The following is a 21,062-nucleotide window of genomic DNA, read 5'->3' on the forward strand; positions in this document are numbered from 1 at the left end:
ACAATAAGAGGCTGTGCAATTCCGTTTAAGCTGCGTCTGTCATTTTCAGTGCATAATGCTTTCATAGCTCCAAATGTCAGCCTTTTGTTTGCAGATGTAACTTCTCTATAGGCTGTTGGTGGCCTTCATTTGCAACACGAAAATGCCTGAATACACTAATCCACCACAGCAAGCAAGCATTTATGAACCTTTCAGTTCAAATTCATTAAAAATTGATAAGACTAAACATTCCAAGAATTTTTTTTTTCCTGCAGCAGTTTGTATTATTTTATGATGGCACATAAAAGACATCCCGCAACAATCATCACTCAGAGTTTGGTCAGTTTGGTCCACTGGGCTCAACAGTCTGATAAATAAGGGTCAGTTCTTTATCTTGCCTAAAACAGAAAGGCCTCCTGTCAGCATCACTGTCAGTGCTCAGTACTCAGTGATGTTCCTCGTTTCACTGAATGTGCTACTAGACATTTTTAAAAAACGATTTTAACATCTAATTATTGTCCAAACAAGAAACACTTTGTTGTGTGAAATTTACTCATAACGTAGCTGCCGGGTCTGAACAAAGCCTCTGGCACTCCCCACACACAAGCTAATGTTAGCCAAAGCTGATCTCCTGGTCAGGATAAATCCCCCAAAACTGTTAAGATTTGCTCTCAGAAGGGAAATGGCTGTTAAAGCTTCTGCAGTTAATATATTTGACTTTCATATTGAATGAAATCACCATGTCCCATATGAAAACCTACAAAGAATTATTAAAGTGAATAAAAGCACAAACATCAAAAACAGTCATAGTGGAACTCCATGAAAAAGCTGTTCCTCTCTGGAGTCACTACAGGTGGAAACATCGAGTCATTGTTGGATTAACATTGATCAGATGGATACAAATAGACCTGTGAATAGATGCTTATATTGGATGCTGTCTGGGTAAGTAGGCAATTGTCTGCTAATATGTTCACCATAATGTGGTAATTATGGCTAGAAAATCAGAGCAGTGTGTCACTCTGCAGCTGTGAAAGCAACATTAAACACAGCGCACAAAGGCAAAAAATGGATGGTCAACAAATCTCATTAAGACCAAAGCCCACAATAAATGATTCATTTTGTTTGGGTGGAAACACCTGATGGATCTTATTTCCATGTGCCCAAGGCTTCATTGGAAAAACAAACAAACACTGGGCGACACAATCCTTGCCATGCACACACCATCGCACATAAACCACAATCCACCAAACACTACTGTTGTTTGTGGTACACACAGCTTCTCACAGTACATGGTTACCTTTATAAGTTCAGCTCTAGCAGTCACCTCAGAAACATCAATATGTATGTATACTTTTGTCAGAGATCACAGATGATGCCCGAAACGATTACAAAATTATATATACCAGGTAGTCAGCAAATAAACTGTATACAGTGCTCCCTCCCTATAATGCGGTTCACCTTTTGCGACCTCGCTCTTTTTCTGCAATTTTGCATGCATTTAAAAAAAAAAAAAATTTTGCACAGCGCATTGTATTCTGCATCCTGATTGGCTGTAGACCATTTTTAATCAATCTCCGTGCCGTGTCTCCTGTACAGTACAGAACGCCTTCAGTTTGTCAAATTCACATAAATCTTCGATCCTAGCAGCGTGACTCTGAAGTGCTGTACTGTGTGTTTGTAAGTTTTCTCCCCAACAAACACAACACTGTCGACCACCTGCAGGAGCCTTTGGTTTCATTCTATAATACTGGACTTATTTTTCAACGAAGGTTTGAACTTTGAGAGTTTAAACAAGAGAGAAAAGTGTGAAAATGTTCATGCCTGTCTGAGAAAAGTGTATAAAGTGTGTAGTGAGGGGTTTTACTTAAAACATCTATAATAATTGTAAAATATAAAGTTAGCTACTTTGCGGATTTCACCTATTGCGGGTTATTTTTAGAACGTAACTCCCACAATAAACGAGGGACGACTGTATAAAAGATGGATTTGGCTTCTCAAACGTCTCCACCTTCAGCTGGTGCCCAATCCACACCTCACTGGACTCTTGCAGAGTTGTGGTCACGAGGTAGATGGTGCTTACCGTGCTGGTAATCCCCTAACCAGACGGTGGACACTGGAGGTGAAGGCAGCTGTTATATTGAGGAGGTTAACTATCGGCAGGTAAAAGCAGCAAAGCACATTGGACTGTGGCAGAGGAAAACGCACAGAACAAGAAGTTCAGTCACCTGGCAAACCATCAGATGACTCAGAAGGTTGAAGTGGCTTTCTGTTCACAGTGGATGAGATTTGCTCTGAGTTTCTCAAGGCTCTACAAGACTGCATTAAAGTCAGTGAGAAAGCCTCTGGATCCGTAGAACATTTGCCAGCGATTGGTCCACCGAATTTCCAGGTGGAGCCAGGGGGCAGAGGGCATCTGTTTTGATGGCATCAGGATCTTGTCTCTACTATTTGCAGATGATGTGATGTTTTTCTCTTCAATGAGTTTAGTCATCAAGCTTGGAGTGAGAAGAATTGTGGCTTTCTTGTGTGCAAGAAACAACAGTATGAGTGTTTCGGGGGAGTTTGACTTTTAATTAAGAAGCCACTATTGTATGAGCATCACTGTGTTTTTCCAAGTTGGATCCACACTAAGCTCTCGTGCTCTGGTGTGTATGGGAGGAAACCACAGCATGTCATGAATACTGTGGTTTGTTCTGAGGGATTTACTGTAAATTCAATATTTGTCTTCAGTAACTGAAAGGTGTGCTGTGTGTTAAATGGCTAAACTATGGTACAATCAGTATCACCTGCAACACACTGATTCAATGCAGGTTGTGGAAGCAGGAACACTACATCTAGTATCCTACAACAATTAGGAAAAGGACACTATCACATTATATATATACAAGTATGTTAGCATACATGGTGGAGTGATTCTGGGGGTTGTTTAGTCGGCTCTCAGTGCCTGATGTGAACAGAAACACTCCCTGTGTCTCAGATCCTGGGCTTGTTCTTTCCGTCCTCTGCCAGGGAGAGAATAGAAGTAGGCGATCACTGCCATTTGTCTGTTTGTTGGCCAAAATCTACCAAGCCAAATCTGATCAAACTTGGTAGGTAGGAGGAGCACGGGTAAATAAAGAAACCACTACATTTCTGTGTGGATCTGGACCACTTCAAAAAATAAAAAGCAAAATGGGGCTTTGGACTTGGGAGAGGATGAACACTCTTTGCTAGCTTGAAGAGCACATATGGAACAGCACCACCAACAATGCATTTGGTGGTGATGCGTTAATTTCCCTCCATGAAGATTCATTATTCTCAATGACCTAAAGCCCCACAGGTTGAATAAACGGCTCCAAACGTGGCTAATATGAACTCTCCCTCAGGAATCCCTGATGATGTTGATGCAGCGAGGCAGTAAGAGCAAGAAGACAGACTGTATGTATCCACTGTAAAGGTGCCCACGGGCCGTGGCACCACAGGATTACCTCCCTGCATGGATTCCTGTCACGCATGGCTGTGACAGTTCAGCCACCTCTGACGCTGGTGTGAAAGGCGTGCGAGTGTCACTGTGGTGAGTTGCATTCACATGCAGGAGAAGTGTAACCACAGTGCAGGCGGATTCTGGTCGATCTGCCTACATGTGAGCGCTCAGTGCCAGGCAGCTAAATTAAGAGCATCAGTGATTAAGTAAAAGGCTCTTTGCTCTGACTTCTCTCATCTCAGGATAAATGGAAACTGATGAGCACTCAGAACTTGTCACAACTCTTCTTTCTCTCTTTTCTCCGAGGCTCCTTTCCATTTCCTTCTCTACCTCCTCTCCTTTCTCTCCCCTCTTTTCTTTCTCTTCTGCCCACTTTCCACTCTCCCTTTCTCTCTTTGCTTCCTTCACACTCAGTTCCTTACTCCTCCCACTTCCTTCTCTCTTCTTTCTTGAGCCTGTCATAGTTTTCCTCATCTCTTCCTGTCTTCCAGTCTTCACTTGTCTGCTTTGCCCGGTTTTCCTCATCTTCCTGTCCGTTCTTTCCCCTCTGTTTTTTCCCTTTTCTCTGTCTTTATTTTTTCTTACATAACTACTCTTGTTCTTCTCGCCTCTCCTCCCCTCTTCTTCCTGCCATTCATCCTTCCTTTTTCCTCTTTCCTCCACAGGCCCCTGCAGTCTTTCCTTTTTCTACACCTTCTCATTTCTTTTCTGTTTCCTGTTTTGTCTGTTCATCTTTACCCTTCATTTCCCCTCTCCCCTTTCTTTTCTTTTTAACTATCCCTTATTTTCAGTTTCCTCCCAATTCCAGTTCCCCTCTTTCATCTCATCTTCATCTTCTTCTTCTTCTTGCTCTCTCTAGCTTCATTAGTTTCCTTTTCATTCCCCATTCCTATATTTCCCCGTGTTCCCCTTTTCCCTCCTCCCACACTCTCACACTTCATCCATCGTTTCTGTCTCACTCCTTTGCTCTTTCCTTGCCTCTTCTCCTTCAAACACCTCTTCCTCTCTCTCGCTCCTGTCCAAGTCTTTCTTCTTTTCATCTCTCTCTCCTCCTCCTCTCTTCTCTATTCCAGCAGTACCGACTTAGTGAGCAGCAGCGGCAGCAGCGGCAGCAGCACCGTCACTCAGCTCAGCAATAACTCGCATGAAAGTGAGGACCTGCTTTTTTTCTTGACTCTTTTTTTATTTTTAAAGATTTAATCTTTTCTTTTGAGTATTTTTTTCCCTCCACTTTTCAGCCGCTGGTTGTTTTCCCAGTGCAGCAGAATGAGGGTACCATGCATCCCAAATAGGCTTTCTGTCCTCACTCCAACTAGAGCACGCAGCCATATGCTTGTCTTCGTTCCTTCAGCTCACTGGAGTTAAACAGGTCAGTCTGTAGCTTTTATATAAAATTTAAAAGTGGGGACTTTAGAAGACGGGATTTTCTTAATGAAATTTCTCATGCAAACCCTTCATGTAGTGGCAGAGTGTGTTTGGGCACGACCACTGATATCAAGCTGCATGTTTCAGAGGATAATAGTATGAAATATTCAGGATACTTATCGTCCTGTGAGAATGACAGAAATCGATTTTTGTCAAGAGACAAATCATCTTTTTATTTTCTTTTTTTTGAAACTTTAATATTTGGAAGTTGGTGAAGATATTTGGGGGACATTTCTGTGTTTTCGCTGTTTTTTTTTTGTGACATAAAGACACATGCACTGGTCTTCAGTGAAAATGGAGATCACAACGTCAGTGGTTTAAGCAGGATGGAAGCATCGGAGGCGTTGACGCCTGTAACGGCCACCACGCCGGCCACGTTGATACCAAACTCTTCTCTGGAGAATGTCAGCCAGGCGTCCTCTGGCTCGTCCAGATCTCCTCCTCTACCTCCTCACTCGCAGGTGGCGTCGGTGTTTATCGTGCTGGTGGTCACGGTCATCATCCTGGGGACTGTGGTGGGGAACGTGCTGGTCGTGGTGGCGGTGTTCACCAGTCGAGCCCTGAGGGCACCTCAGAACCTTTTCCTGGTGTCTCTGGCTTCAGCGGACATACTGGTGGCAACTCTGGTCATCCCCTTCTCCCTAGCCAATGAGGTGAGGCGACTGTTTTGTAGTTCCAAGTTCACACAGTTTTCTATGTATTCGGTTCCTGTTCCTTGTCTGTTTACAAACAAGAATTAATAGCTGTATTAGCGCCGATCAGGTCAAATCTCTGAAAGTCCAATAATTTTAGATGTTGTTCAAACTTGGTCTGGAGGTTTCTCTCCATCTCGATTCTTCTCTTGTGAAAAAATACAGTGTTCACTGCACCAACGCAGGGGCTCACCACAGAGCTCCTGCAACGCTGAGTCTGCCGACAGATGAGTAGTCTCTGTGCAGCCCTTTCCTTTCATTTCTCAACATACTGCAGTCTACAATTATTTGATGGTTAAATGAGTTTCACTGGGAGTATCAAGGTTAAGAGAACATGATTTTCTTCATTTTCATTTGAGTATTTATGATTTCCATGATATAAAAAGCCTAAAAAAAAGCTATCCTATTTTTCTCTCTGTCCCCTGCTCATCCTTATTGTCACCCTCAGGGCACCCTCCATTCTCCCCTCTCTCTTCACTTTCATCATCCTCTCACTCTGTGCTCACTGGCTGCTATACAGAATGACCCTCTGCAAGTACCAAGCGTACGGGACTGATCCGAGCCCCGTGAGCTTGCAGCCTTGTGCTGTTTGGTGATGAGGTACATCAGAGGCCAAACCGCATTGATAATGCGTCCTAAGGCACGCCATAATAACAGTAAATCATGTCATCATGTTGATAAATGTTAAGTCCAAACTCAAAATTCAAATTCAAATTTTATTTGTCAAGTACACAGTCATACACAGTACGATATGTAGTGAAATGCTTGGACAACTGCTCGTGACCTAAAGAAAACAAAAAAGGAAAAGGCTATGAATAAGATAGGAAATAAATATAAAAATTAAAAAGGGTAAATTTAACTAGGAAGGAATAAAATATAAATTAAGGTTAAAAATGAAATAACTGTATGACACAAATTAGAATGAAGGGTAAATTTAACTGGGAAAGAATAAGATAAAATATATAAATTAAAGTTGAAAATAAAATAACTGTACAACAAAATACACAATATAGAACTATATAAGAATGTATGAAGAAATATAAATATAAATAAATATATACACAATAACAGCAGCTGTACAAGTATTAACTGGAAATGAAGAATATAGTGACCAGTGTTGTGCAAAAACAATGTCCAGAAAGTCCAGTGTGTGTGTAAGAACTATATGTGTGGGTCAGTACTGTGTGGTGGTGTGATTGAGAGACCGTATCGCCTGCGGGAAGAAGCTCCTCCTCAGTCTCTCTGTGTTGGTCTTCAGGGAGCGGAATCGCTTTCCTGACCTCAACAGAGAGAACAGTCTGTTGTTGGGATGGCTGAGGTCCTTCACGATCTTCCTGGCCTTGGTCCAGCACCGCCTGCTGTAGATTGAGTGCAGGTCAGGGAGCTCGGAGCGGATGGTGCGCTCAGCTGATCGCACAACCCTCTGTAGAGCTCGTCTGTCCTGCATGGTGCTGTTCCCGAACCAGGTTAAGATGTTTCCCGTCAGGATGCTCTCTATGGTGCACGAGTAAAAGTTCCTGAGCACCTTGGAGGGCAGTTGGAAGTCTCTCAAGCGTCTGAGGTGGTAGAGATGCTGTCGGGCCTTTTTCACCACGGTGTTGATGTGACAGGACCATGACAGGTCCTGCGTGATGTGAACTCCGAGGTATTTGAAGCTGTCCACTCTCTCCACTGGGCACTCGTTGATGACAGGGGTCTGGTAGTTCCTCTCCTGCTTAGTGCTGAAGTCCACTATCAGCTCCTTTGTCTTACTGACGTTTAGAAGGAGGTTGTTCCTCTGGCACCAGTTCTCCAGATTCCTAATCTCCTTCAGGTAGGCCGTCTCGTTGTTATCAGAGATCAGGCCCACCACGACGGTGTCGTCAGCAAACTTGATGATGGTGGTGGAGCTGGTAGTGGCCACACAGTCATATGTGTACAAAGAGTACAGCAGGGGGCTCAGAACACACCCCTGGGGGGCTCCAGTGCTGAGAGTGGTGGAGGCTGAGACATGTCCGCCCATCCTTACTGCCTGTGGTCTGCCAGTTAGGAAGTTGGAGATCCACTGACACATAGATGAGCTGAGTCCCAGATGCTCCAGCTTGGTGGTGAGTGTGGAGGGAATTATGGTGTTAAATGCAGAGCTGTAGTCTATGAAGAGCATTTTAACATAATTCCCCCTTCTAGTGTCCAAGTGAGTGAGTGATGTGTGGAGGAGATGAGAGATGGCATCGTCTGTGGAACGATTTGGACGGTAAGCGAACTGTAGTGGGTCCAGTGTGTCTGGTAGTGAAGAAATGATGAAGTCTCTGACCAGGCGTTCAAAGCACTTCATCACTACTGAGGTGAGGGCTACAGGGCGATAGTCATTGAGAGAAGCAGGGTGGGGTTTCTTCGGGACAGGAACAATGATGGACTCTTTGAAGCATGTGGGGATCACCGACTGAGATAAAGAGATGTTGAATATCTCAGTGAACACAGGAGCTAGCTGGTATGCGCAGTCTCTTAGGATACGACCTGGGATGCCGTCTGGTCCTGCTGCTTTCCTGGTGTTCACTCTCTTGAAGGCTCTCCTTACTTCATGCTCGGAGATGACGAGCACGTTTCCGGTGCTGGCAGTATCTTCCTGTCTGCAGCCGTTAGCGCCGCTAGCACTAGCATTGTTGGAGTCCTTAGCTGCAGCCTCGAAGCGAGCAAAGAAAGTGTTCAGCTCGTCTGCCAGAGTCACGGCCGCGTTCGTCATACCGGTTGTTGGTGCTTTATAGTCCGTTATTGTCCTTAGTCCCCGCCACAGGCTCCTAGAGTCACTCTGTTGGAGTTGTGACTCTAGTTTCCTCCCATAGCGCTGCTTCGCCTCTTTCACCGCCCTCCGCACGTTATATGACGCGGCTTTGTACGGGTCCATGTCCCCCGTCGTGAGTCCCGTGTTGTAGGCAGCGGAGCGGGATCTCAGAGCGTCGCTTCCCTTTGTTCTCCCTCAAGATCTCACTCGGCCAGCTCGGATCCGGAGTTAAAAACTTCGAATTGTGAGTACATTGTATACCAATAGAAACAAGAGTGTCACTGTCATACCTAATGTACCCAATAGTGATGATTTTGCCGATTTAGAAACGCTGAAAACTAACTTAAAAAACAAAGACAAAGAAAAAGTGGTCGGAGCAGTCGTGACGGTGTTCCAGATCTACTGGCGTTTAGATCAACTGGCGTTGGTCGAACAGATGTGTGGCAGTCTTGCGTTTCAGTAGCTACTACCGACAAACCAGCAAAAAAACGCCAAATGTGTCATCTGTGACACTTGTGAGGTTGTCTCAAACACACTCCGTCAGTCTTGATGCTGTTGAACAACAAAATGTTTAAAAATGTGGCGAGTTTACCTGGTGATATCCTCATGCGCGACGCGATCGCGAAAACAGCAAACAAGTAACACCACGCCGATGTTGTTCACAGGACAGCAAGAGTAAACGATCGGGAGACTCTTGTCGTCGTTATCGTTCCCCTCGCACGGTTTATTTCTCCGAATTCAGCGTTTTTGCTTCACAACTAAAGCGAGCAGTTTACTTTGTGCACTAACATGGAGTCGAGTCAACCAGCGCCACCTCTGGCCAAGTGCCACAGCCTACAGCCAGATCAACCTGTGACACATCTGCACCACGTTTGAATCAGTGTCATGCACATTTGTACCTTTCAATTTCAATGTTTGTGCGTCATGCAAATAAACCTTTGAAAAGAATGAAATGATATCATATATTCCTTATTGGCCTACATTTGTTCAAAATCCCAAATTATATACACAAAGTCATAGAAATCACCACTCCAATTGGTCATCATGATTTTGATATTCTCTTTTTCCATAACAATGAAATACACCTTGGACAAATATGACACATCAATATTTCATTAGTGTTGTCACATCACATCCTGTAAGCATCGTTTGTCTGTGTCTTCCCTCTGCAAACGAACATTTCAGAGTTGGTTGTTATATACAGTCTGTATAAGTGTGGTTAATCTAATAAACATTTGTAAGGAGATGGCAGTTACTGTGAATGTACTGCAGGTGATTAGTAATAAACAGTCAGACAATGACTCTGACAATCTCATTCAATCTTGCAGATTGAATGCACCTTCTGTGGAAAGTGGTACCACACAGTGTTGTGGACAAATGTTGTGGGTGCTAAATAAACAGAAAAAAGTGATCCCTGTTGTCTTTGCTTACTGATTGTTTTTAGTGTTGACAATCCACATTGCTGCCATTGCATCTGTCAACATGTTTGTGGGCAGATTTGGATGTACCAGGGGTAAGTGCAGCCACTCAGCCTCTACTCAATGTGATCATAGCAGCAGGTGCAGATGTGTCACAAGTTAATCTAGTAGTAGGCTGTGGTAGTAGTGGACTGACCTCCATTGGAGACTGCTCCAGCTGCTGTGTGATAGTGGATCTGCTACAAATTGAAGATCATAAGCAAGTTTTGGAAATTAACCCTTGTATTATGTTGAAGAACAAACAATTGACATTGATTTTGTTGCGGGTCATTTTGACCCGTACTGTGTAAATCCACTCAGAATTATCCAAAAACTGCAATAAAACAATAGCAACTTTATTTTCCATTAGATAAACATGTAGAACACAGACATACAACAGTTAGACTTTCCATAACTATTTTAGGAACAATTTGGTTTTTCGTTCTTACAAACACATTTCTTTTGAACTTGCCCAACGTTCTCAGTTTTTCAATGCTCAACATTTTCAATTTTGTCCACATGCTGGACAAAATGTGCTTTCTGCAGATGTACTTCTTGCATTCCTCACAGAATGTGCTTGTTTTCAAACAGGAATCTTCCTAACTAAGATTTAAAACAAAGGATTTCTACGTCTCCTCCAGTCTCACAAACAGATGACAAACCAAGCGACACACCTGAGTCACTGACTTTCTTAAATCCACTCACTCTCACTGGCTGTTTATTACTAATCACTGTGTAACTGCTGTGAATTCAAAGTAACTGCCATCTCCTTACAAATGTTCATTAGATTAACCACACTTATACAGACTGTATATAACTCCAGCCATGTTGATGGGTTGCCTATATTGGCTGGAAATATTAATTTCCAGGGAACAGACACAGACAAACGATGCTTACAGGATGTGACGTGACAACACTAATGAAATATTGATGTGTCATATTTGTCCAAGGTGTATTTCATTGTTATGGAAAAAGAGAATATCAAAATCATGATGACCAATTGGAGTGGTGATTTCTATGACTTTGTGTATATAATTTGGGATTTTGAACAAATGTAGGCCAATAAGGAATATATGATATCATTTCATTCTTTTCAAAGGTTTATTTGCATGACGCACAAACAGAGACAATTGAAAGGTACAAATGTGCATGACACTGATTCAAACGTGGTGCAGATGTGTGTCACAGGTTGATCTGGCTGTAGGCTGTGGCACTTGGCCAGAGGTGGCGCCGGTTGACTCGACTCCATGTTAGTGCACAAAGTAAACTGCTCGCTTTAGTTGTGAAGCAAAAACGCTGAATTCGGAGAAATAAACCGTGCGAGGGGAACGATAACGACGACAAGAGTCTCCCGATCGTTTACTCTTGCTGTCCTGTGAACAACATCGGCGTGGTGTTACTTGTTTGCTGTTTTTGCGATCGCGTCGCGCATGAGGATATCACCAGGTAAACTCGCCACATTTTTAAACATTTTGTTGTTCAACAGCATCAAGACTGACAGAGTGTGTTTGAGATAACCTCACAAGTGTCACAGATGACACATTTGGCGTTTTTTTGCTGGTTTGTCGGTAGGAGCTACTGAAACGCAAGACTGCCACACATCTGTTCGACCAACGCCAGTTGATCTAAACGCCAGTAGATCTGGAACAACGGCAGCCGACCTCACCAGCGCCATTCTTGTTTATAAAACAATATTTACAGTATGTTAAAATATGTTGGCCTGATTTAGGCGTATGACAGGTGCAATCATACGACATAGAACAGCTAATAAGGACACTGGTCTTGCAGGAGTTATTTAGTAATACATAATAACTCCCGATGGCATTCATTAGAGTACACAAAAGCTCACTTCCCTCAGAGCGGGTCACCATATAATACAGCTTAGTGCTTCTTGTGTTGCTACGTTTTCAGCTGAAGCCGCGATCAATACAAATGACTGCTTGGAGTAAGGTGTAGCTGCCAGTACAGCCCAGTACCAGTCAGACTGTGCTGTGGACTCAACTATTCTGCATCATTTGTAAGCCTCCACTATTTTTTTTTAAAATTAAAGTCCAGTCACCCAATAAATTTATTTAGGCAATTTATTTTTTTGGAATTAAAAAAAGCTTTTTGTCATGGTCCAAGAAAACCCAGCGTTTTGCTTCTCTTACTCTGAAGGTACTTCGTCTCATGTGTTGTGTTTAGCTTTGCGTCTTCTGTCTCCAGCTGAGTTCCCCATGTGTTTCCTGTTCCCTTGTTGTTCCCTGTCTAAGCTCTTTGTTTCCTTCTGTCCGGCGTTGCGATCTCCCTCATGGTTGTGTGAGTCTCTGTGTGTTCAGTTCATTAGATTTTCCAGTTTAGTTTTGTACAGTTTATTCCTATGTTTGAGTCTCGCCTATGAGTCTGCCTTTGGGTCCTTTCCTGCCTGCAGCACACAGCCGATCATGACACTTTTCATCCCAGCATTTCAACGTGCCCTCCTACCATTGTGACAAAGTCTGTCCCATTTTCCGCTCCATTACCGCGAGATTGCATCAAATAGGAATCTCATACCCAAGTAGCTCATCTGTTTGAAATGACCCTCAAAGCCTGTGATGTTCAAGAAACCTGATTGGGATCATTTGCATATCCTGCTGTAAGCAGCCATCAGAAGATGTGTACACTGTGGCTGTAAAGAGATAGACATGGTCAGCAACAATATTCAGGTGGGCTGTGGTATTTAAATGACGCACAGCTGGTAAAGAGCCAAAGTGTGCCAAGAAAATATCTCCCATCACCGCCATAAGTACCTCGAACCACTTATTCAAGGCAGGATGGATCTATGCTTTCATGTCGTTTCAGCAGAAATCCAGACTCATGAGATCAGGCAACATTTGTCCAACCTTTTATTGTTCACTTCGGTGAGCCTTTGCAAACTGCTCTTAGCTGACAGGATTAGCACTTGGTGTGGTCTTCTGCTGCTGTGGCCCAAGCCCAGTGTATGATGCATTCATAGATGCTCTTCTGCACACTTTGGTTGTAATGAGTCGTTGTTTGAGTTACTGTTCCCCTCCTCTGAGCTGTCTCCTCTGGGAAAGACAAAGATTTTTTTTTTTTCTAGAGAACTGCCACTAACTGGATGTTTTGTCTTTTTCCTGCCATTCTTTGTGAACTCTATAGATGCTTGTGTGGAAAAATTCCAGTAGATCAACAGTTTCTGAAGTACTCAGTTTTCTTTTCTTTCCTTTCTCTCCCGTTCTGATGCTTGGTTGGACCTTCAGTGCAGTGCAATGATATACACTACACTGAATAATTTACTGTAACACAAACACATATTTATTCATATTCAGTGTTGATGTACACAGTAACATATTTTTTAGAAATGTGCATTACTAATTTTGAATCACTTCGCCTCTGTCAGTGCACCCCAGGGCGGCTGTGGCTACAATGTAGCTTGCCATCACCAGTGTGTGAATGTGTGTGTGAATGGGTGGATGACTGGATGTGTAAAGTGCTTTGGGGTCCTTAGGGACTAGCAAAGCGCTATACACATACAGGCCATTTACCATTTACCATTCACTTAAAGCTGGATTACCTCACAGGGGTGTCTAAGGAGCTTGGAAAGAAAAGTGTCTGGACTTCTTTAAGTTGCTTGAAGACGTTTCACCTATCATCCGAGAAGCTTCTTCAGTTCTAGGGTCAAAAGGTGGAGAGTCCCAGAGTTAAACCCTGTAGGACTGTCCCCCCCAAGAGGGCCAAAGGACCCCCTAATGATCCTCTACCTAATCACACGATCCATGGTGTGAAAGCGGGTGTGGGTCACAATCAGCCAAGGTTTCAGGTGAACCCGCTGTGAAACTTAGCCCCAACCTATCATGTTGTTTTCTGAGGTCAATCTGGGACTCTCCAGCATTTGACCTGAAGAAGCTTCTCGGATGAGAGGTGAAACGTCTTCAAGCAACTTAAAGAACTCCAGACGCTTTTCTTTCCAAGCTCCTTAGACTACGATGACCTGGATGACTGAGAACCTTCACAGACTCACGAGGGTGTCCACCTTCACACCTCAAAGAAAAAAGCTGTAACAACTGGGAATCCTCCACTGAGCCTTCTAAATTAAGTCATGTGAAATGTTCACACCAGTGTGTGAATGGGTGGATGACTGAATGTAGTGTAAAGCACTTTGGGGTCCTTAGGGACTAAGTAAAGCGCTTTACAAATACAGGCCATTTACCATATTTACCATTCACTTGGATAAATGACAAATAGAAAAAGGGCAGCTTGTGGTTTTTTTAATCACTGCGATTAAAACGCCAACAAAAGAAAGCAGTGTAGTGGAAGATATAGTGAAGCCTTTAGTTTACTTATAAAGACTGATCCAAGGACTGTGAATCACATGGTGCAGACCTTTTTACATATTTTCTATTAGCAGGCTTTTAGGCTTTCAGTGACACTGGGGAAACACTGGTAGGAGACCACAGCATGACCACTAATGCAACTGTGTGAAAATGAACTGGTTGCTTTTGAAATGAATGCTTCGAAGTTGGAGACCAGGTCTACAGCTGCTGTTCAAAGCGACTTTAGTACCTCAAAATTGCAATGCAATAACAATAAGTACTTTATTCATCTTTTCATGGCTAAAGATGAAAATAAATACTTAAGAAAAAAATCCTGATTGAGGTTGTCATAATTCATGCATGACAGGGTTAAAGGAACCCTCCAGCATTGGGCCAAAAACATGCACTGCATGCACATAAAGACTGCATCACAATGAAGCCGGGGGTAAATATGTGGGGTGGGAGCTTCTGGTGCTGAATTTTGAATTAGTATCCAGGTGTGGATCAAGAGAAGCATTTCCATCCACTTGTTTTTAAAAATGCATTTCCGATTTGACCTTGCAATACCCAGAAGGAAAACAGACATTTTCAAAACATTTGAAGCATGCAGAAGAAACAAATACATGATATATAATGCACAAAACATACATGAATGTATGTAATGTTCACAGCAGCTTCTGCTCTGCTGCTGAGACACAAGAAACGTTGAAGACATTTCTCCATTTTTTACTCTTTGATTAAAGCACATTGAATCAAATCATATCCTTCCCTCATCTCCTTGTAATAATTGCAGCCTGCGGAAGTGTGAGCCCCATCAGCTGTTTATGGCAACAAATTTACTTCATCCATCCATTCAGTTTCTACTTCTTAACGGGGTCTGCATGTTGAGGGCAGCAGCAAAGATGCCCTGACACCCCCTCCAGCTCTTCTGGGGAGATACTGAGGCCCAGCTCAGAGTCCGTCTCTTCAGCGTGTCCTGGATCTGTCCTGGGATCTCCTTCTAAAACACGTCACAACAGGAACACCCATGAGGCATCCCAGTAGGATGCCCGAAGCACCTCGTGGCTTTGACTGATCTCCTCGTCTTATCTCTAAGGCTGAGCCCCGACACAAGAAGCTCAATCTCTGTGATTGGATTCTTTCAGGTGCATTCACCTAAGCACACAGCTTTCTTGTCACCACAAAAGACCGACACATAAATTCACTCATGCTCATACATTTGCATAAAGGTCATGGATGGAATTATTTCCTAGATTTTCTCGAACACCGATGGGGATTGAGCGCAGTGTGTGAAATTAAAGCTGGGATTGAGCAGTCTGAATGTTGACGCTCTGAGGTCAGGGACAACTCTAACCCTAACCCCAGGAAATCAGCAGGCTTTGTGTTTATTGAAAGGCAAAGTCTTGGCAGACCTGGAACAAAGACATGATCGCTTTGCTGACACGCAGCAAAAGCTAATCACATATTTACCAAAACATCAATTTTGTTGTTTGTTTTTTTTAAGTGTAGTGTTCGGTTAGAGCGAGGGTCAGGATCACCGCCTTCAGTACGCTGATGTAGACCTCAGAGGGTTATCGATTCCTCCTGTGACTGAGGAAGTAGAGCAGGTCATCTACTACACCAAAGGTCAATTATTGGAGCTGAGCCTCATCCAATCCTTAATGGGCAAGGTAATGTACCAAACCCCCGATGCATCTCTCAGATTGTGAGTGTGCATGTGTGTGTGAGGGTTAGTTAGAAAGGTCTTAAAGGGATCGAATGATGCATCGTGGGTATGGGAGCATGTGGCTTGTTGTGAAAATCCCTGAGTTTGCAGGAAAAACCTGTATAAGTAATACCAGTGAGTACTGAAACATGTGCTGGGTGCAAACACACAGAGGTGCCTGTTGGTGTAACTTCAGGTACATTTTTAATATCATTATTTTTGGTGGTGGACGTGTGGATTTTTTTTATTCACGTTAGAGAGAATGCTCTTTTTGCAGAATCTCATAAACCCATGTTATTTACAACAGAACATAGAAACCATCAAATGGTTCAATTGAGAAAATGAAGCATTTTGAGTCATTTTGTTTTTGATGGTAATAACACAAAACAGCTAAAGATGCTCACACGGAGCCATGGTTACCACAGTCTAACATCTCCCATCTTTGAAACATCGGTCAGTAAATGTTTGGGAACTAAAGGGACAGTTGCTGCAGGAAGACGAGTGTTGACCCATTCTTGTTGGATAGAGGATCCTAATAAAATAAGATGTCCGTCTCACAGGAAGTAACAAAGGTCAAACCGACCATTAGGGCTAATTTACCGCTGCAGAGTAGCCGACGATCTGGCGAAGAGTGAAGGTCTGAGCTGCTCCTTAAGTACTGCCGATGACCTGCAGGTGAGGAGAGGCAGGCGAGGTAGACAGGAAGTAGAAAAAAAACACCTTACACACTGACGGACAGCCTGGACCATGATATTATCACTGAGTAACTGAGCGGGGAAGCCCAGTCATGGCTGATATGGAGAAGCGTTCATGTTTTACTTGGAAGTGTTTGTTGTCCTTTGAGCTGGAAACATGAAATGAATTTGAACGTCTTACTGAGTAATGAAGAGACGCTCTCTGGCTCGCATTCTGCATGAAAACGTGTGAGAAGTAGACTGTCAACATCTTGGCTTGTTAAAAAACGTGACAGATAATTCTGAACAATTTAATTAATTGTTTCCCCTCGCTCAAGTTCGGAGGCACCTGTTTGATGTGTAGCTGCTGAATCCACTCTGATGTTCTCCTCTGCTCTCAGCAATAACTACCTGGTGCTTTGTTCCTGCTTTTCTTTAGCTATTATTCCTTGAAATGATCCTGCAGCTGTATTGTGTTAGACATGGCTTCATATCTGTAGTACTTTCTGTTCCTTCCTGCTCAGGTCTTTGTATTCACTCTCACACCACCGTCATCCTGGTACTTTGAGCCGTCTTTAGTCTCCTACTTAACTGGTTACATTGTAACTAGTTCTTACCTAGTCTCGTCTGCTACTTCTTTCTTCAGCTGAAGGATGGGTGGAGTTATGAGGGGAGTTATTGGGGGTGTCCAAATTCATGGGCTGCATCCAGGTCGATTACATCACAGCGACGCGATGAAGGCGGTCCAAATTTGCGTCCTCCTTTTCCCCAGATTTGAAGGATGGGTCGGGTGTATCCCTCGTGGGATTCATAGCGTGGCTCAGACGGCCAATTCCAGTTTCCAACAATGGCGGCAGCTACTTAGTTTTAATATTACTCTTATTACTCTTTCTGGGTCACAAAATAAACTTTTAAGATATTTTCAAGTGAAAATGTTGCTGTGTAAACTTCAAATCACATATTTGTAAAAGTGCTCAGACGTTTTTGGAGACGTCTGTTACCCACCAGCTCAATAGCTTGCCGGGGGTTCAAGGCTCACTAGAGCCAGCGAGAACGGCGAAGTCCCGGCAAATCGTTTTCAGACCCCTGCGGTCTTTCACTACTCAGGTTAAACATGATACATAAGTCACTTAGATAACTTAAAAATTTTATTGGCTAGACCGTCCAATTTCACAGCCACTCACTTCTGGCCTACCTGGCCTTCGGAGGACCCGGCCCACGTAGACTGCGAAGGCCGGGTCCTCAGGAAGATGCAGCCTCTGAATTTGGACACGGCTATTGTACCAGGTACTCTGACAAGGAAAAGAGATGAGACTGGAGAGAACACAAAGAAACTGCACTAATATGTAGACTTACCAGTTAACTACCAAGCCCTTATTTTAACCATCTAGCATGGCTTATGTTCCCTGCTGATGGATGGTCATGGTTACAGTGGTCTTTGATGTTGTTGTCTTGGACTGCAGTTGGTGGAGATGAGAAGGGGGCCATTCTAACCATCAACCACACGGTGCTTCGCTAGGCACTCGGAGGCTAATGAACAGAACAAGGAGTACAGGCTCCAGCTGCAGTCCAACATGTTGGAGTCTTTCAATGTGACGGGAGACTCACTGGAGAGACAGACGATTGTACTAATCTATTAATTATTAGAAGTTAGGCAATTTACAGAAAAGGCATTTCATAAAATGAGATGTTTGCAACACTTTTAAAGTGCGCTTGTGTCTTGTGTATAAATGGAATCTGTGAGAAATGTTGAGCTTACACCTCAGTCTACGGCTGAGTGCTTATCTTCATAACTGTTTATCTGTTCTTGAAGCCAGCTTCACCCCGCCGCCTGAAATTCAAGAAGTACGATGTTCAAAGAAAAACGATGAAATATTCCATGGTGATCCTTCCATATAAAGATTTACAGTTTAACAACAATAGTGTTGAAATGAAACTACTGATTTGTGCTCCTGGACTTTTGTGGCTTTCCCTCCCATTTATCTCGCTGTCTGTCTTTCTGTTTACTGCACTTAAAGATCCTGCTGTATTCTGTTATTTCAGTCTGCCACAGCTATGATCAGCAGCTTGAAAAGTAAGAAGAACTGTTGGCCCAGTTTTAGGAATTGCTGTTTATGATTGTGTGCTGTGCAAATAAAAACAGTCAATTTATTTTAACCCTCATCTAACATGCAGGCTCATTTCACACCTCTAAATCGATAAACTAGGAGTGCAACAGGGTAACATGTGCTACTTTTTGTTTTTACCAAGCAGGACATAAAAAACTGAAGTACATGAGGGCAGATGAAAAGGGACATTGGAAAAGGACAGACTTGGTGCTAGCAGAAGCTGGGGGGGGGTTGATGAATATTTCTGGGAAAAGATTACTGTTTTGAACTGGCTGGAGGAAGACCAGAGCAGCAGCTGCCGTAAGAGCCTCCAGAGTAAAAAAGCAGCAGCCAGTGTGGCAGTTATGAGGTTTTGACAGAATATTTATACTGCAGTGAAATATTCGATTAAGCGATTCCCTGCTGACAGATGCTGATTGAGGAATAAGCACTTTTCTTCGTACACGTCTTAATCACTTTGTCCTCCTTCCAGGTCATGGGCTACTGGTACTTTGGTTCCACCTGGTGCTCCTTCTACCTGGCTCTGGACGTCCTCTTTTGCACTTCCTCCATTGTCCACCTGTGTGCCATCAGCCTTGACCGATACTGGTCCGTCACCAAAGCGGTGAGCTACAACCGCAAACGTACTCCCCGGCGGATCAAAACGATGATCAGCATCGTGTGGCTCATATCTATTGTCATCTCGTCCCCACCGCTGCTAATGACCCACAAAGAGGATCTGGGGACGTACGGGGAGAATAACACGCACACACAGGAGTGTCTCCTCAACAACCAGACATGGTACATCCTCTCCTCCTGCCTGGTGTCCTTCTTCGCCCCGGGAGTCATCATGATACTCGTTTACTGTAAGATATACCGCGTTGCTAAGCAGCGGGCCTCCACCGTGTTCGTGGCGAAGAACGTGATGGAGCGGCAGCCGTCGCAGTCCGAGACGTGTTTCGTGGGCACGTCCAGGGTTTGCCAAAGGAAGGGCTGTCCTCAGTATGAGCTGGACAGCCCGCGGCCCCCCGCCCAACACAGTTCTTCCAACATCGACAGCAACAGCAGCACTCACAGGAGAGGAGAGCTGGATGAGATCGACTTAGAGGAACGGAGCTGCCAAGGTGAAATAAAAACATCCTTGTCCTTTTCCTCATCGCTCCGCTTCCCCAGGAGAGGCGGTGGGAGGATGAAAACAGATGAGGGAAAGGACGCGGAGGGAGCAGCAAACAGTTTGAAACCCCCTCCTTCTGTGCCCCCTCCTTCCTGTGCCTCCATATCGTGGGCATCATCGGACCACGGCTCCAACCATTTCCTTCTCCCGTCTCCGGTGCCCGTCCGCAGCAGACACGCGTCTCTATCCAAAAACAAAGTGGCTCAAATGAGGGAGAAGCGCTTCACATTTGTCCTGGCAGTGGTGATGGGCGTATTTGTCCTCTGCTGGTTCCCGTTTTTCTTCACTTACAGCCTCCACGCTGTCTGCAGGGAGAACTGCATCATCCCTGATACTCTCTTCAACCTCTTCTTCTGGATCGGGTACTGCAACAGCTGCCTGAACCCCATCATCTACACCATTTTTAACCGAGACTTCAGAAGGGCCTTCAAGAAGATTTTATTCCAGACTCATAAACGAACCTAAGATGTCTGAGCGTGTGTGTGTGAGCGCACACACTGACACGCATTAAAACGCAATTGTGGACACGCAGTTTTAACCCTGTTTTCCACTGTGCTGTCATATCGACATTAAAGGGCTTGTCATACAGCCGGAGCATTGATTCATTATTCAACCACTCACTAATTTATTAAATCATCACTTTCTATTCTTGTGTAAACCCACAGAGGAAGATGATTAAAGGCAGGTGTTTCTGCCTCCTTGATGCAATAACAGTTCAACATCACAACCTGGATTGTGCCTGAACTTGAATGTTAATTAGAGGAAAACGTCCACGGGGCAGCGAACAACGTCCCCGTGGTTCTTCCATGTCTGTAGCAAGCAGGCAGACTGCCTCTGCAATCCTGTTATTGACCGAAAAAAGGCTTTAAGGAATGTGAGGGGTAGAACAAACCACTGCGCTTTGAATAACACACTGTGCCTGAGAGTAATTAAACACCACTGGCACAAAGTTTAAACTTTAACTTTAGGTGGCGACAGAAAAAGCTGTAAGAAATGTGCCAGTTTTTCATGCAGCGACAGTGTTCTGTTGACACTATACAGCTTGGGGGCAAAGGCATTAAAATGCATGCACAGCTACAGTAGCAGGCGGCTGAACAGAAAGAGAGAGAAAGAAAAGGCAGAGCTTAACTACACCCAAGACTCTAACCACTAAAAATAATCAATCTCAGGCTCATTCAGCATTGGATAATTATCCTCTGACGTTTAAGATTGAAGCTCAGGACTGCTGGTGATGTAACTCAGCTTTTACCTTTCTACTGTATTTGGTAAGGAGCTCGAAGGGGCCGACATGAAGCTAAGCTGCAGATAACTGGACAGACACTGCGGTTAATCAGGCGCTACCACAGTTTGTGC

At 43.9% G+C, this 21,062-nt stretch overlaps 1 protein-coding gene across 3 annotated transcripts; it reads left to right on the top strand.

Annotated features, from left to right (window-relative positions):
- Positions 1-3,790: 3,790 nt before the first annotated feature.
- Positions 3,791-20,295, top strand: LOC146583774 (alpha-2Db adrenergic receptor-like). 3 transcript variants are annotated; one of them, XM_085277319.1, is made up of 3 exons: positions 3,791-4,811; positions 5,137-5,520; positions 19,029-20,295. In XM_085277319.1, the coding sequence occupies exons 2-3, from the start codon at positions 5,194-5,196 to the stop codon at positions 20,172-20,174; spliced, it is 1,473 nt and encodes a 490-aa protein (XP_085133445.1). In that variant the 5' UTR covers positions 3,791-4,811; positions 5,137-5,193; the 3' UTR covers positions 20,175-20,295. The 3 variants fall into 3 exon arrangements, with proteins under 3 accessions (XP_085133445.1, XP_085133453.1, XP_085133437.1); XM_085277327.1 differs by having other exon boundaries at positions 3,791-4,592; positions 4,681-5,520; XM_085277311.1 differs by having other exon boundaries at positions 3,791-5,520.
- Positions 20,296-21,062: the final 767 nt, after the last annotated feature.

Source organism: Mchenga conophoros, linkage group LG1 (genome assembly GCF_057382185.1).
Source record: "Mchenga conophoros isolate Kocher_MC1m ecotype Shallow Benthic linkage group LG1, M_conophoros_male_GT1.1, whole genome shotgun sequence".
Taxonomy (NCBI): Eukaryota; Metazoa; Chordata; class Actinopteri; order Cichliformes; family Cichlidae; genus Mchenga; species Mchenga conophoros.

Bases quoted from the DNA above. Each gene is read 5' to 3' on its own strand.
- LOC146583774 (XM_085277311.1), top strand. From the start codon at position 5,194: ATGGAAGCATCGGAGGCGTTGACGCCTGTAACGGCCACCACGCCGGCC. The intron at 5,521-19,028 runs GTGAGGCGACTG...TCCTCCTTCCAG, and splicing joins CCTTCTCCCTAGCCAATGAG to GTCATGGGCTACTGGTACTT.